At 36.9% G+C, this 17,554-nt stretch overlaps 1 protein-coding gene across 1 annotated transcript in view; it reads left to right on the top strand.

Moving 5' to 3' along the window:
* Positions 1-1,456: 1,456 nt before the first annotated feature.
* The window catches only part of LOC135781184 (uncharacterized), a 164,532-nt gene continuing 148,434 nt past the window's right edge, over positions 1,457-17,554 (top strand). The window contains exons 1-22 of the mRNA XM_073813403.1: positions 1,457-1,520; positions 1,645-1,695; positions 2,460-2,495; positions 2,645-2,906; positions 5,056-5,170; positions 5,859-5,946; positions 6,116-6,198; positions 6,284-6,494; positions 6,579-6,704; positions 6,839-6,956; positions 7,034-7,172; positions 7,257-7,373; positions 10,098-10,167; positions 10,261-10,395; positions 10,522-10,689; positions 10,797-10,891; positions 10,979-11,108; positions 11,200-11,449; positions 13,445-13,485; positions 13,617-13,720; positions 13,897-14,048; positions 14,212-14,350. Coding sequence (XP_073669504.1) covers positions 1,457-1,520; positions 1,645-1,695; positions 2,460-2,495; positions 2,645-2,906; positions 5,056-5,170; positions 5,859-5,946; positions 6,116-6,198; positions 6,284-6,494; positions 6,579-6,704; positions 6,839-6,956; positions 7,034-7,172; positions 7,257-7,373; positions 10,098-10,167; positions 10,261-10,395; positions 10,522-10,689; positions 10,797-10,891; positions 10,979-11,108; positions 11,200-11,449; positions 13,445-13,485; positions 13,617-13,720; positions 13,897-14,048; positions 14,212-14,350 — 2,694 coding nt within the window. The remainder of the gene's footprint in view (positions 1,521-1,644; positions 1,696-2,459; positions 2,496-2,644; positions 2,907-5,055; positions 5,171-5,858; positions 5,947-6,115; positions 6,199-6,283; positions 6,495-6,578; positions 6,705-6,838; positions 6,957-7,033; positions 7,173-7,256; positions 7,374-10,097; positions 10,168-10,260; positions 10,396-10,521; positions 10,690-10,796; positions 10,892-10,978; positions 11,109-11,199; positions 11,450-13,444; positions 13,486-13,616; positions 13,721-13,896; positions 14,049-14,211; positions 14,351-17,554) is intronic.

Raw genomic sequence — 17,554 nt, 5'->3', positions numbered from 1 at the left:
GAAACTCTAACTGCAACTTTTGGAAAAGCAAGCGCAGAGTGTGGAAATAAGAGCAAGGGAAAAACAGCACAAGCATACAAAAAAAATTAATATGAGCAGAATATATTAGAGAGAAGAAAAAAATGAAAAATATAATCAAAGAAAACGTCATTTTGTATGCAATTTGGATAACTTTGCATTCGTTTTTCAGTTTTGTGCAATATAACTTTAAATCTGTTTAAAGTTCTGATTTGCGCTTATTATTATTTTATTCATGCATATTATTTTTTAATCCGTGACCTCAATACATTAGGCGGGAAATTTATTCCATAGCGTATGGCATACTTATCAATGGTTGCCCATGTCAAAATCACTAAATGAATTGTTGATCATGTCAAAATCACTACACTGGTATGATGTTGACATGCTGGCTTTGTTCACTTCGAGTCTGCATGCTTCAATGACATCTGCTAGCTTCCCTAGGACACGGTCATGGTGCCACCCATACCGGCCCTGAGTCAGACCCGTCATACAGCCAGAGGGTATGTGTTGAAGGCTGGGGCTCTGGTGGCCACAGAGCTGGCAATACTCTTCTGTGCCGTACCAGCGTTGTAGGTTCTGGGGGCTTGGGAGGGTATCATACGTGGCCCTGATTAAGAAACTTAACCTTGCTTGGGGCAGCTTCCACAGGTCGGCCCTGGTAATGGTCCTGTTGATTATGGACTCCCAGGCCTCCCATTTCCCTTGCTGGGATTGGCTCACAGCTAGTTTTCCACTTCCTACATTATGATCTCCTGAACAATTAGACCTTTCCTCTCTATCAAAACTATAATATATTTTATAGCAACAAATAATATATTTTATAAAATTTAGTTCACTCTAATTTGAGCATTCAGGTTTACAATGAACAGGCCATTCTGCTAACATTATATTTAATAGAACTGTGTGCTGCTTTACAGTATATGTTTGGATTATGGATCAATTCAATCTCCAAATACAATCTTGCCAGATGTGTCCACTTTGCCATAGGTTTCATTCAAAAACAATGCTAATCTTCTGTAACTTACATTTGATTGAATATGATTTTTTGGCGTTTTAATAATGATATTCTGTTGATAAAAAAAAAACAAGACTGATCATGCTTGCTAAGAAATAGCAATACAGTAGCATGTTTAGGGTGCTATATTTGGGTGGCCAGTAAAAATATGTATTTCATGTTGGGTAAGAGTCACATCCTTGTTTATTTTAAACAAATAATAAATGTATCATTGTTTGACAGAATGTGTTACTCATCATTTAAATAGATTGTTTAATCTCAAACACCAACAAAAGAGTAAACATTTATTGGGTTCCCAGCATCTACTTGACCCAAGGCAAAATTTAAGTTCCGCCTTCAGTTCCACCCTCTGATCACAAAGTAAAAGCCATTGGAAACAGGTGAGCTCGAGCAGAACAGATCTCTATCGGGTCAGTGAAGATGTTCCAGATGAAGATGCTGGAATGGGCCATAGTCCTACTGGGCCTGCAGTCTGCGTATGCAGGTGAGTAGACTACAAAAAACTGATCTCATTCTCAACTCAATTGATAAATGGCTCAACTGTTCTGACATACACTTATATTGTATATTGTAAATTCATCTCTGTCTCTCTCAATGATATTTGAAAGATGTTGGGGACCGGAGGTTAGAAGAATCGGATGTTTTTTTGCCAACAACGGGTAACTACTTCATTAAATTGAAACAAACAAAAGCTGCAACAGATTCTAAACGATTAACTAACATCAGTGTTTTATCAAATTAAATTTATTTTTACATTAGAAAATTGCTTCATCAAAAAAAAATTCAATTCATGTTTTTATCTAAATTGACTTACAGTGCATATAAGGTATACATAAAAAAAATTGTCAGTATGTGTGAGTTCAGACCCATGTGCTTTTGCGCTGTTCACACAATGCTCCACCAAATTCACTGTTTCATGTTTTAAATAAAAATTTTATATGGTCTTAGACTTTTGGATCCCACTGTATATGTCTTAAATTCACTAACAAACTGTAATTTAAAAAACATTAAATTACTTGTTGAGTAAACCTCATAAACTCTGATGGGTCATTTCAACTGTTTCTACAAATTAACTTGTCAACTAATACATACATTACTTAATATGTTTGATTTATTTACAAGAATACTCAATAATCTTATTATCATTTATAGACTGTAAAAAAGATACTACACTTAAAAACTTACTCAAAAATGGTGTTTTCTTACTTTAAGTGAAACATTTAAGGTGAAAAAACTTTTATACAATCACTTTAACACCTAAAATATTTAAACATTTCCAATTGAATTTTTTTACTTAAAGTGAGAAAATGTGAGTTGAATTTTTTGTTAACAACTGAAGTAAAATTAATCCAACTTTTGTCTTTTTAGAGTGTATAGCTTATATGGCAAAACAATGACAATTTTCTTTGTCTTCTATTTTCAGTCTTCCCCACTGTGCCAAATCTGGTGAAAACATCAGGTATTAAAAATAGAAAATACATTTTCAAAACGCTGAAATAGCCTGTTTCAGTTTTTACAGTGATTAGAAAACTACATTGTGAATATTTGTTTACTAAAAATGTACTACTACAAACAAACATAAATAAATGCTCTCTCTTGAATTGGCAGAACCTAATCCGGATCATCAAACCACCATCTGTAGCACCTGGGGAAATTTTCACTTCAGGACCTTTGATGGTCATTTCTATCAGATGGCTGACACATGTAACCACATTCTGGCTGGGATGTGTGACACACATGTCTCAGATTTTAACATCCAAATGCAAAGAACGATTGTGAATGGCTCGGTTACTTTCACCTCAGTCAAATTAGAGCTGGAGGGGACGTCCATCAAATTTAGTCAAGGCAAGATCTTCATGGACGACCAAGAGTGAGTTTATCTTTTAATTTTATAAAGGTGTAAATAAGATTTTCCTTTACTGTGTTGCCTCTTTTTTTGTTTAGACAATTGTATTAATATCTAGTTAAACCAATCATTACACCATGACCACTAATGCCTTGAGCAATGAGTCCGCAAAACAATGTGACCTGGCAAATAGAACAGCAACAATTTCCAAAGACAAAGTATAATATCGATTCATTGTTTTTTACCAGGGTACCTGAAACCTGCTTAATGAGGGAAATCCTTTGTAGCGTTAGCAACAGAAGCGTTATACTTATGTCTTTCTTTCCAAGCTCCGGGCAGAACCGAAAAAACAAAGAGATACAACATGTCATAAGAGCGAAGATTATCATTTACATTTGTAATAAATAAGCTGAAAGACAAATAAATAGTGAAACCACTAGTTGACATGTAAATAAAACAGTACTAGTTAAAAGTTTAAAGGTAGCTTAGCCTTGTCATACATAACACCAACCAGTTATGAAAGTTTTTTAAGATATTGTACTGCAACATTCATATAACCCAGAGCTATATAGTCCAGGATAATAGGTCTTAGGGGTGGGCGATAAATCGATTCTCATGCGTAATTCAACAGTAAAACCGGTTTCGTGATTAGTATGAATCGTCATCACCTGCTTTCAACTGGAGCGGCATTTACTACACAGATCCATATTTTACAAAGAAGCTAGGCAAAATTGCTTGAAAAATTGCCTCCAATAATGTGTGCGATTTTGACGAGCTTCTTGGTGAAATACGGCTCTGTGTAGTAAAAGCCGCTAAAAATTTATATTTTTCTTAAAGAATGCACTTACTCATAAACTGTAAAACTTCAATTTACAGAATTGTTTTTGCCATTTTTATCCATAAATAAAATAAAACACCACCTAAAATACACTTTTTCCTAATGGATTCATATAAAAGGTTAATCCAGATGTTAAAAAATTGGTTAAAAACAACATATGAAGAGTTTGGTTCCAAAACGCAATAAACGCCATTTTTGAAACAAATGAGTTACTGCCAAAATCTGTATTATATCAGGTCAGTATTTAAAAGTAAATTCTTAATTTTGCGCAAAATCCAATATCCGCAGTGTTATTCTGTCATCTTTTCTCAGTTTTTTCCCAAAACACAATAAACGCCATTCTTTCTACAGAATGCAATAAGTCCTGTCCACACATTACAGTGCACCATTCCACGCAATGTAAACAAACAATGGCGGCGCTTTGAGTACACAGAGTCCTAGTTTTCCTCATCTACTTTGTAATTCGTGATCAACAAACAAACAAAAACGAAATAATACTTTAATAGCATTGATAGGCCTGTGATGGTTTTCTGTGACGGCAAAGAAACGTAAGCCATCAACATCTAAAATTGTACACGAGAGGCACTCGGGAGACGATCACTTATTCTCCCAACAGCATCAAGCTTCTCTCGTGCTTACACATTGACCCCAGTGGATCTTATGAAAAACGTTCCATTATTTTACTCAAAGTCAACGAAAATCACAGCTGATCGCTGTGAAAAATGTTAAGCGACAACGTCAAGTATAACCGCGCAGCAGTGTTCTTAATATGACAAAGTAAGTGTTTTGATTAATGCCATTAATGTTTATTTTTTTAATTAGTGTGTACAACTGTTCAACTAAATGAAGATAAAATGGCAAAAATTATTGCACATTTATACATTGATTGAATAGATTTATAGAATTTTGAAAAAAAACTTGGATTTATGGATTCATGGATTTATTGCGTTTTGTGGAAAAAAATTATTTGTTTTTATAATAAATTGTTGAAAATCAAGTTATGGATTTGAATTTTTTATGTTTTTATAACCTAACGATGCTATGTGAAAGTTTGTAACAGAAAATAGTGGTTTTCATCTTGTCACTTTCTTGGTATAGAAAACACGTTTTTACCGAAATTTGTCAAAATGGATTTATTGCGTTTTGGAACCAAACTCTTCATATACTGTGCATAATTCACATGAAAGTTTGTTATAAATATTATTTCTAAGGTTGTTACATATTTGTTTGCATGACACTGCATTTGTTTCTATATATCAGAAATAATGTGATGTAGGGTTAAATTATTTTATTTATCTCTATATAAATATATTTTTTAATAATTTCTTCCTGCAGGGTATATATTCCCATGAGTCAGAATGGAATTAAAATCGAGGGAAGCTCTTCGAGTGTTAAGGTCTCCAAATATGGGGTGACTGTTTTTTGGGAGGAAGAAGATCACTCTATGGTGGTAAGCTACATTACAGATCTTGCTTTCTGAGAACAGCCCAGGTTCTTTAGTAATATGTCATGCAATTTTTATCTAGGGAATAAGTGCACCCATTAGCACACCCTTTAATCCTCATGTTTGCTCACAGTAATGAAGCCAGTTATGCTAATATCAAGCAGGATATTGGTTTAGACATTAAATCAAACATTAAAGAAAGTGAAATGATTAAATATGCAAAATGTGGCTTCAAAATCTTAATCTGAATTTTGTCCTATAGCATACTATAACATTTATATTGGGAATCCATTGTTATATTATCACTTGAAAATATACTGGGTTATTTTCAACCCAGCGATGGGGCAAAAAGGGACAAGCACAGCCCGTTCGGTTGTAATTTAACCTACTGTGTCCTAAGTGGTTTTAACCCAAAACACTGGATTGTTTGAACACATGGGTTTTTAAACTGGGGTCCCCCAGAAGGTGTATTACATTATATTTGGGAGTTCTTGCCATCATAAAGATTAAAAACCTCTGGTTTTAACCATTGTTGGGTCAAATATAAACATTATTAATTTAACCCAATGGAAGGGCTTGTTTCTTTTTGACCCAATGTTGGGTTGAAATAACTCAGCATTTAAAGAGTGCATTTTTAGCAACAAAAAAAATCTTAAAACAAAACACATTTAAAAAAAAATATATATTTCACCAGATTGAACTCGCTGAGAAGTACCGAGGTCAGACATGTGGACTCTGTGGAAACTTCAATGGCAACACGACTGATGACGTAATTGTAACAGGTAAATCAGGGAATAACCTTTTTTACTTGTTTTCAATACAGTAAATGTTTTTTACCTTTTTAAAAGCTTTTATGCATATGGCAAACACTTTTATCCAAAGTTAGTTAAAGACAAAAGCCATTTGCATATGTCAACTTTACAAATAGATCACATGTGTTATTCCTCTCAGATCCAGAGACGTGGAAGGTGTCCACATCAGCTGAACCCTGTGAAAAAGTTCCACTTCCCCCCAGCGATCAGTGTGAAAACCAGGTACTGTGACAAATGTTAAAGTATTGAAGTATTGAAAAACTGCTACCTTTGCCTTGGGGTGTCTAATACGAGTTTTATCCTGCAGGTTGACATTTGTAAGCAGTATCTGGAGAGTTCAGGGTTTGATGACTGTCGCCCTCTGATGGACCTGAGTTCATTTGAGAAAGTTTGCGCAGACGACCTTTGTCAATGTCCTGGCAATCAAGACTGTGTCTGCAACACGCTTACAGAAATATCACGACAGTGCACGCATGCTGGTGGCAGGCCCGGAACGTGGAGAACAGACAATCTATGTCGTGAGTATGATTACTACATTATACAGAGAAACAATGACAACATAGATTGTATCTGATTTATTATTTATGTGTTCTGTGGAGCAGCAAAGACATGTCCACTAAACATGGTATACATGGAGTGTGCTGGCCCATGCAAAAACACCTGCTCCGCCCCAAATGGAACCCTGCTGTGTACAGATCACTGTACAGATGGCTGTTTCTGCCCTGAGGGTAAGGCCTTGTTTCAAACAATACTGTTTTCTCACTCTTTAATTAAATCTTTGTGAAGGAGGGTAAAAATAGCCAGATTTAACTTTATTAATCCTAGACATTATAAGTGTTTAATTCCCCCATTATTTTTACAGGCACTGTGGAAGACAACATTGGTAACAGTGGTTGCGTTCCTTTAAACAAATGTCCATGTATGCACGACGGCACAATATACCAGACTGGAGAGTCATACGAGCAAGCGTGTAAAAAATGGTAAGTCACACACATGCATCAGTCAACACAAATCCAACAGATTTTATTGTGATAACATTGCTGTCGTACCGTAACAGCGAGTGTGCTGCTGGATACTGGAGTTGCACGGATCTGGACTGTCCTGGAATCTGCTCTGTTGTGGGAGGCTCTCACATCACCACCTATGATGGAAAAACTTACAGCTTTAATGGCAACTGTGACTACATCTTCACTAAGGTCTGTGACTGTCAATACAATAAATGTACCTCAACAGGTACCCAATAAAGCAATGAAATCACAAATTATCTTTTTTTATTTCAGCACTCTAATGATAGCAGTATCGCTGTTGTTGGAAATCTGGACAAGTGTGAGCCGAGCCGAACAGACATGTGTTTGAATTCTGTTACTCTGGTCATGTCAGAGACCATAGTGACCACTGTAAGTGTTTCAATTTCTCATTCAATAATTTTAGCATGTGATAATTTCATAGTTGTCTAAATACTAAATTAACTAAAAATCATTCTTGTAGCTTATAGGTAAAGCCAAATGTGGCTATTTTCAGAATGACTGCTCACTTAATACTTCACATTATAAGCCATACAGAATGTTGCCTAGAAGAATCCCACACAGCAAAAGGACTCCGTGGCGGATCAGTCGCGGGGGTATCGCGGCTTGCGGAACGGACCCGCGAAACGGACCCGTGTCGGCGTCCACTTGCGCGCAGTGACGGATCTGCAATGAAGGCGGATCGCGGACCCGCCGTGGCCTCGCTCGGGCTGCATACGCTCCGCATCCGTGGCGCAAATTCATTCATATATCCGCCGCGGACCCGCAACTGACTCATTTCTGAAATAAGCTCCGGGACGGATCCGCAACGGATGCAGACCGGAGCTACCGGAGCGGTTCCATTACGAATCCGCTCCAAAGCTTATTGCTATCAGGACCGGGTCCGTTTTGGACCCGTTCATCTCACTTTCAAATTCAAAATCCCTTCTTACTGTAGGATAAAATAGGATAAACTAAACTAAAGGATAAAACCAAAACTATCACTAGACCTGGCCACTGCAGCAATATAGAACCTAAAATCTGCATTGTCTTGTATTTTTAACCTAACAATATTGTAAATAGGTATAACAGAAAAGTTTCGCTAAAATATATCAATTTAATGTACAAAATAATTACTACTCAATGGAAATATAAAATTGCCATTTACATTTATGGACAGTTATAGCATATTCTGTTTTTGTTTAAAATATATTATTTTTGTGGTCAAAACCTAATTTTGTGCTTTATAGGCCCAGGTCAATGCAAACATAAAATACTTGATCTATTAGGCTACAACTTCAATGAAATGCTGCACTATGCACAGCTAAAACATCTGACAATGAATAACTGGAGAAAGACAAGTTGTTCAACAAAAATGTTTTTTTATTATTTAATCATTTCTCCCATTACACGTCTCCTTGTTGCCCGATCTGTTGCCAGGTTGAACACAGCACCTGTAATCAAACAGACAGATATTGGTATGTAGCATCCAAAGTCATATGCTTATCATAATAACACCACCGAATGAAGTAAAAGTACAGTTTTTTCACTAGAAATGTACTTGAGTAAATGTATCCTTAAAAATCACTTTAAAAGTACTAGTTACCCAAAACTGTAAATGGAATTCGTTACACACCTCTGGTTAAATCACCCTGTTAACAGCCGCTCAAAATAACAGACGAGAAGATTGTCTTTACCAACCACACAGTCGTTTTGACTGACACCTGCATTCATTTAGTCACTGATTAGGTCACATGGCATCTTGCAGTGTGACCGTGAGTCTGAACCGAGTCAAACAATGAGTAAATTGCCAAAGATTAATTTTCATTATAAAGAAGATGGCAAATACACTACACCAAAATTGCCAACATGTAAACTTAATAATGCACAGCTAGGGCCATTATCCACGAGTGAACATGCTAAAGTTTTCCTAATATCAACGTCATTCCAATCATTAGTATGATTAAAAAACAATGTTTACTGGCACAATTATATCAATACTTACTCAAAAGAGGGTTCAGCTGAACCGTGTCCCAGCAAGAAAATCTCGATTGACAGGTGTGCATCGTTTAACCGTTCAGTAAAGGCGCATCCGAGGATCCGACATGGGTCCGTTCAGGATCCGCTGTTTGACAGTAGAATTTACCGCGCTGCCGGAGGCGGAGCTGATCCTCTGCGCGGCTCCAAAACGAATCTGACAGTCACGCGGGTTTGGCAACTTGAACGCGGATCCGCATAGGAGTCTCCTGCTGTGTGGGATATTTGAAGAGCTCATATGCAAAAGCCTCTTAACGGCACCTGCGTCAAAAATAAGATAATGATATTGACCGTTTTATAGCGTATATTTATCAAATACTTTCACTTCAAATCTGGCTAATCTCTGCCTCAGGCCATTCCCAAGTCCTTTTTTCTTTGCCAGTATCTGTTAAACGCCACGCCAAAGTACTCAAAGTGCACAGAAGATAAATGTGAAATGATCATGGATAAAATTGTGTAAAATTGATAAAAAGCGTGTTTGTCTCCCCTCCCTCCTCCCCCATAATCATGCATTCACACTGTACTTTGAGCGATCCGAGCTCGGGCGCGTTTTCTTTTTATTACGATGTCATTGTTTTGAAGAAAACAGAAAGTAAAGTGTTCTCTTAAAACAGGAACCCTTCATAATATTTGTCTGTTTGGTTCTACGCAGGTGCTACATAGGTGCTATATGGCATTTAAAATGGTTCCCCTATGATTGAGAGCAAGTGAACCACTTTTAGTACTATTTAACACCATTTATTTTTTGAGTGTTCCACACCACACATTTTTGCAGAAGTGCTCTTAGCTCCTGATGCTGAAAAATACCTAATGTCATTAGCATTTTTCCGTTGTCCAATCAAATGAGGGGAGAAGTGAGCCTTCCAAAGTGAATAATTCATCATAGGATGCTGTTTTCTGTGCAACATGTTCTCTGGAGGTTTAAGTAAATGTAGTATGTCAAGTGGGTATCCTTTAGAGCATAAATAGCTTTGTATACATAGTGCATATTTTATTTACAGTATAGGTAAAGGTGGAAAATGCTATCAAATTAGTCTTGTTTCTCAATTGTGATCAAACTTTTCTTTACCTATAAAACAGGTACTTGTTTCGTCCAGTGGGACTGTCACGCTAAATGGAATCAGTCCAGATAAGTTTCCAATAATCACAGGTGTGTAATTAAATATGAGAAAATGTCCTTTATCTGAAATATGCATGATTAAGTATATCATCTATTTTGTTTCTTACACAATTTCCGTGACAGAGCAACTGGTCCTCTTCCAACCCTCATCATCCTTCATTATCGCTGAAACAAAGAGTCTTAGTCTAAAGATCCAAATTTCTCCAATCATGCAGGTGTATATTGTAGCCAGCACCTCAGAGAAAGGCAAATTGAGTGGTGAGTTTTGTCATTTGGTGCATATTGACCTACAATACATCACAATTTTACAGTAATGACTCCACACCCTTTAAAAAAGGAAAGATGTATTAATGATTACATTACTGTGCACTATGTTTCATTCAGGTCTGTGTGGGAACTATAACGGTGTCCAGAAAGATGACTTTAAAACAGATTCAGGCATTATAGAGGGAACACCAACATCCTTTGTCAACTTTTGGAAAAAAAACCCATACGGTTGTCCAGATGTTGAAAACACATTTGATAACCCCTGCAGTCTGAGAGTGGAAACAGGTCATAAATTCATTCCAAATTTTACTTAAACTACCTACCATGCTCATTTTTTGTGACCGTGCGAACTTTGAGAAAATGTGTCAAATATATTTTTCTTATTTATATAGAAAAACTGGCAAAAGACTGGTGTTCCCGTCTGACGGATCCAAATGGAATCTTCTCCTCGTGTCATTCAGAAATAACTCCTGACATTTACTATCAAGTAAGTCTTTACCTCACAGAATACTCTTTACTCTAAATTTACTGTACATGGACAAATAATTAACACGCATACGATCATCTTCTGCAGAACTGCGTTTATGACACCTGTAAGTGTGCTGATATTGAAAAGTGTATGTGTGCTGCCCTCTCCGCCTATGCCCATGCATGTGCCGCAAGAGGGATTATTCTTCACGGATGGCTGGATTCATACCCCTGTGGTGAGGATTTGATTTGATTTAATTTGGTTAAATGTCTAGTTTCTTAAGATTGCTCTGTTTTAAAATTGGATCTCTGCCTTTGATTGTACAGACGAAGTGTTCGAGTGTTCAGAAAATATGGAGTACTCCTACAATGTGACCGGTTGTAGCAAAACCTGTCGTTCTAACTCTAAGACCGACTACATCTGCAAAATGTCTACACCTGTGGAAGGCTGTGTTTGTTCTGAAGGGACTTACCTAAACGATGCAGGCGACTGTGTGAATGCTGACCAGTGTCCTTGTTACTATAACAACCTGCTCATAGAGCCATCAGGATTAATAAACATTGATGGTGCCAACTGGTAAAGAAAATATTTCAACATATTGTTAAAGTCTGTGTAATGTGATATTAAATATGCGTTCTGAGTTTGTCAGAGAAAAATGTGTTATTAACGAGGGGCAACCTACCGATATCTCCGATTGAATTCAATACAGAAGTGATTTAAACTGCAATTTATCGACGGGCCGTAAGAGACCCATATTCCCATATTTCCCCGTGTTAAAATGACCAACTTTACAGCAAGTAATAATATGTTTACAGCCTGGTACAAAATGTGATTTGGTTAACTTTAGGGCGTGGAACCTTGAATGACGGGTGAACTGCCACTGCTGTCACTAGAGTTGAGCTAGGCGGGTGTGGTTTTAGCAACCTGCCACTCCAGCTTCCCCCACGTCCCACCTCTTTGCCCATTTTATGTTATCTGTGATTTTTACAGTCTAAGGTTATTAACCACCCATACAAATTTGAATGATAAAGGGTAAAGGAAGGCAAGTAAAGGAAGCAAATGATCAAATCCTGGAAAAATAAACAGGGTTCTCTGCTCTCAAAAACAGGGGGGGTGTCCGCTGTCAGCACTTAAACCATGCCCACTTCCAGGAAAGATGCTGTCTTTTTCAACCAGGATTACCAGTTTTCACAGCAAAATTGCTCAATATTGCGCTGTGAGGGGGGTTCTCTGTTAAAAATCGTGTGCTGGGGTGTAATTGGCAGGGACCATCTACTAAAATTCTCATTTCTGGGAGGCTAAATATCACATTATTGGGGTCGCTTCAACCTGTGGGCAGTATTAAAGTAGCCCAATTCTTATCAACCCTGCTCCCCACCTCTTCTTCATATCATCGCTTTTAGGAAATTTGGGAAACTAGGAAAGGATGCCAATATGTTTTGAAAATGATCACAATCAGGTAATATTCATTTACACGACAAAGGCATAGCTAGCTAGAAAACTGTAGGCTTTAGTAACTGAAGGTAATGTTGGGAAGTCGCGATTGAGCGGACAAACCGCTCATGCTAATGCACTCTAGTTGAAATCTGACGCATTGGCGCTGTTAGCACCTAAACAGAAGTGAACTTCCGGTCTGTATTTATTTATCAGTCTGGCTAGTGGCTAAAGTAATTTCTGAAACAAATACCTTGTCGAAAATAAAATGTTTTGGTTTACTAAAGATGAAGGGAGACGACGAGCATGGATCACAACTGTGCAGAGATTTGTGCATTGAAATGTGAGTCAGTAATTGTGACCTATTAATAACGGTCTTCTCACAAAAGCAGCAGTGAAAATGTGCTCTCTCTCGGCACTTGCCGCTGCATTTGACAATGAGGAAATCTTTATATTTTACTGCGGCTTCAAAATGTCTACCGACATGGATATGTACCATGTGGGAAATGGAGTTTGTGAACCCACAAAATGGGCACAGTTTAAAAGTAGACTTCATATAAGCCTCGTGTTCTGCTCTGGTTACCACGGTGTGGTGGACCATGTTTGTTGAAAAATGTAGTAACGTTCTCTTGAATTTTCTCCTTCTATCAACGTGATTATTGTTTGGCAGCCAGGCAAGAATTCAAGGACCTGTAGCTAACATTTTGTACATAAATTTTACACAGTAATGTAAGCTGAGGGTCATAGTTGATACATGATAGATATTATATATGAACTAAGGTAATGTATTATTAATAATTAATCGTTATTAAACGTTTGGTTATGTTGTTGCTGCTGAAATTGTCTTAGGGAAAGGGCTGTGCTCCAGTGCATCATCGAGCCATGATTTCAGGCTAATCCAAAAAATCCAGAACTCAGAAAAGGCAAAAAACTGTTACAAAGTGTAACTCCACAATTCAGTATTACATGGTTCACATGTAGTCTTTGTCATGCAATAAATTTCTAATATTTATAGTGTGTTTCGAAACAGTTCTCTAAATTGACTTTAACACACTTTTACACAGCCTTTAACACATAAATAATTAACAAAAATAATGTATTGTGATAGTGGATTTTCATGATTTTGTCATATTACAGCACCTGCACTCTCGGCAAAATACACTGCTACAGTCCAGAAGGTGAGCTCAAACCACAACCTCTAAAACACAGCTAGACAAGATCAACCATTAGATATCACTGAAACAACACTACTTTAGCATGGTGTGTGCAAGTTATACAAACCTCATCCATGTGCCTGTTTTGTTTTTAGACTGTGTGGCTCCAATGGTCTATGTCAAATGTTCAATTAATGAACATGGAAAAACAGGAACAGAGTGTCAAAGGACATGCCAGAACCAAGATCCAAATAACTGCGTGAGTTGAAATGAAAATATTTCTTGGTAGATGAATGGAGGATGAATGAGTTTGTAGATTGGTGGATGGATGGATTGCTGAAAATGAAGGATGGACTGATTATTTGAGTGGATGTATTGGTAGTTTGGTGAATGTAAATAGAAGAAAACATTTTACCTTTCTGGTTTTGACTGCAGGTCAGCACAGGTTGTGTATCAGGTTGTATGTGCCCAGATAACCTGCTAGCCGATGGTCAAGGTGGCTGTGTAGAGAAGGAAAACTGTCCCTGTTTTCACAATGGATTAACTTATTTACCTGGGGATGAGATTCAAGATGAATGCAACACCTGGTAAGCCATTCATCCATTGTATCAAAGATTATAATGTACTGTAAAAACTACGTGAAGTAGTTATATGACAAACATGAACAGATTCATGCAAAGATTTGCCATGTGCTTGCTATAAATCTGCAACGTTTGCAAACTTTTAATTTCGCAATTAATCTTTTTTTAGCAAATGCACAAAAGGGATGTGGAGTTGTACTGGTAAAGATTGTTACGGCACCTGTACCATCTATGGTGAAGGACATTATAAGACTTTCGATGGAAGAAAATATTTTTACCACGGAGCCTGTGAATACATCTTAGCACAAGTATGCTTTTAACATCTCTTTCTAGTTTCATGATGATTAATCAAATAAATGACTAGTTAAAATTGTCATCCTTAACGGTAACACTTTAGACATTTTACCTATTATAAGTAACTTTGCAACTAGTTATCAACTACCTTTACAGTATTAGTAGACTGTCTGCTTAACTCATTCTTCACCAGCAATTTGTTGAAAAGTTGGCCACCAGCATTTTTTGTGATTTTCAGAAAAGTTTCACAAAATGCCTTATAGGAACATTCTCTCCTAAAAATATATAAACATACAAATACTGTATATCAAATGGAAGAGCAGACCCTCTGCTTTCACACAAACAATAAATAAACAAACAAAACAGGAAAAAAATGTTTTTTTAATCCTATCTATATTTTTTTCTGCTTATAAACTTTTAAATGTTTTTTATATATATATTTCTCACAAAAAGCTGAAATAATTGTATTTTTGTGAAGGAATTTTGTTCAGAACGATTATCAAAACATACACAGAATTTAAAATTAGTAAAAAAAACTTTTTGCCTTCAGTTTTTTTCATAAAAATTAATCAGGAACACTTTTTTATGCAACTTTTTTATCTTAATTGACATTATAACTCATCAATGGCGGTTTATATCTATTAACACTTTTTTGTGATGATTCCTCAACAGACTTTCAACCGTCTATAATGGTGCGTTCCAGGCAGGTTTTTAAACCCGTGAGTTACGACTTCAAAACCACGACTCACGACCTTATGCGTTCCAGGCAGCCCGTAACTCGTGTTTTTACAACCTTCTACCGGTGAAAGTGCACTGGAACGGCAGTCAAACCCGTGACTTCCCACCCGTGAACTCGTACTAGATCGATGTACTCCCAGTTCAGAGTCGTGAGGCGTGGTTTTGAACTCGTGAGTTACGGGTTACGGGTTGCCTGGAACGCAGCATAAGTATCAGGTGCATGTCAACTTATTGTTAACCCCAGTGGTGAACCGTGGGTACTTCAGCTGGGCCTTCAAAATATGCAATGAAGTGCAAATGCCTCTCCATCCATAATACTAGGCTATTCGTATTTCGTTAAATCATACAGTGAACGTTAAAAAATTCTGAGCACGCAAAGTTAAATTACAGAATGGGCATTGTCTGCCTTTAAATGCAGTTTTAAAGTTTAAAATTACTTTAATCTAACTGATAAACACAAATACAGACTCTGCTGCTCTGTAATGACAGGGGCTCTGTAAATTTGCATTTATTAAACTTAAATTATGTTCTTTAATTTATTTTTTATTTTTTGGAAATATATATTTTGCTGTAGGATACCTTGTTAATCTTTTTCATAAGGGAAATATAGCACCCTGCGTTCTCAGTGCACCTCCCTGTGGCTTATAACTGTTGTTATAAGATATCCAGGGCTCGCAAAATCGCTAGCCCGTGCCCCGAGGTCCCGGGGATATTGCGAATTCTTGTCGGGCTACCAAAATGTATCTCCGCCCTGCCCATTGGGTAAAGCGAGGAAAAAAATATTTGATTGTTTTCGCATTCTGTCAGATTTAGTTAGGAAATTATATTGTATGGAATTCGGCGACGTCTGTCAGTCATTACTTTCCTCACGTAACAAGTGAAACTGTCAGGAAGTAAAAGTATAATTAAACCCTTTATTTTACTCGTGTTCGCGTCATATACACAGGCTCCTCTGCACGCGCTTCTCCCGGCTGTGCTCTTCACGTGTACCCGCTTAAGTAATTTCGTTTTTCCTCAGCCCAATCAAGCTAACCACAACGTCAATCACGTTTTCCGCCATTTACCTCAACCACTCTCACCGCAGAGATTCGGGCCATTAGACTGTATTAATATTAACGGTCTATGATCTTCTTCTTTGGTGTTACGGCAGCTCGCATTCAGTTTGTTGCATGATTAGGACTTCATGAAGGCTTACAATGTTTTGTTTTTAACCCGCCCACTTGAAATCAAAACGTGATTGGTCGATTTGCCCGTCACTCTCCACACCAAAACACATAGCTTGGCCTTCCCTGGGATTCATGAAGTCCTAACCAATGAATGAGCCAGATAACCGGGCTTTAATAGAGACAGACGATTCTGATTGGATTGGATGTTTTTATGACATGAACCTGACAGTAAGCTTAACGTTAGAACATAGATGAGAGAAAATATATTACATGTATTGTATTAAATTTAATTAAATAGAAATTTAAAAATGTAAAAACATATTTTTATTGAATACTATATTATTTATTTGTATTATTATTATAAAAAAAAATTTTATTAATTTTTTTAGGCCTTCTCTGAAGGCGTAGAAGGCCCTGAAGGTTCCCCACTGGTTAACCCTAACCTCTTCCCTTATCCTAACCCCTAACAGAGGTATCATGCCCATTCAAACTGAGGGGGCATATGCCACCTTGGTTTTTTTTGAGCCAAATGGATTTTGCATGCAATCTCAAAATCAAAGAAGCGTTCATTAATCTGTTATTTGACTTTTAAACTGTTTAATATGCACAATATTATCAATTCTGTGCTGCATCCTGGTACCTTTTCGGAGATTTTCATTGTTTTGATAGTGTTTTGATCGTTTTACATTACTTTATTCTGGCGGCAGGCGCTGCAGTCAGCGCAGTCGCAGATGTCATCAGCATCTGAGCGCGCTCACAAGCTTTGCTGTTGCTGCTGCATTTTGCTATCTGAGGAATTAAAACGTGTTACGTGTATAAAACGCTCACAACATTTCCAAACCCCAGTACGGTAATGTGCAGTTACCCTCCTCGGTGTAGAAAATGTATGGTTTAAAATGTGACAGTCTAGACGTTATATAGGGAATGTGAAAGTAGATTTCTAGATTCATCTTGGTACAACGCCAAAGTTCGCCAGAGTTCACGGGAACGCGGAATCACACATGTTCACATGAGGTAAAATTTGATGCAATAATGCGTTCTTCTAATAATTTATTAATTTATCTAATAAATCATTATTGACCATTAAAATCAATCATGTGGCTATAGGTTATGTCATTTTCGTTGTTTATATAGGCTACTTTATGGATTTAAAATAATTTTAATTTAAAGGATAATGCAGTTGTTGTGCAAAATGCATTAATGACACAATTAAACAAGTAATTTATTAAAACTTAAATTAATAAAACATGCAATTTCAGGTGTAAATATGATGCCAATATGTCATTGTTTCGATTGAATAGTATTTGATATGAA

Source organism: Paramisgurnus dabryanus, chromosome 23 (genome assembly GCF_030506205.2).
Source record: "Paramisgurnus dabryanus chromosome 23, PD_genome_1.1, whole genome shotgun sequence".
Taxonomy (NCBI): Eukaryota; Metazoa; Chordata; class Actinopteri; order Cypriniformes; family Cobitidae; genus Paramisgurnus; species Paramisgurnus dabryanus.
This window is presented reverse-complemented; position numbering and strand designations above follow the sequence as displayed.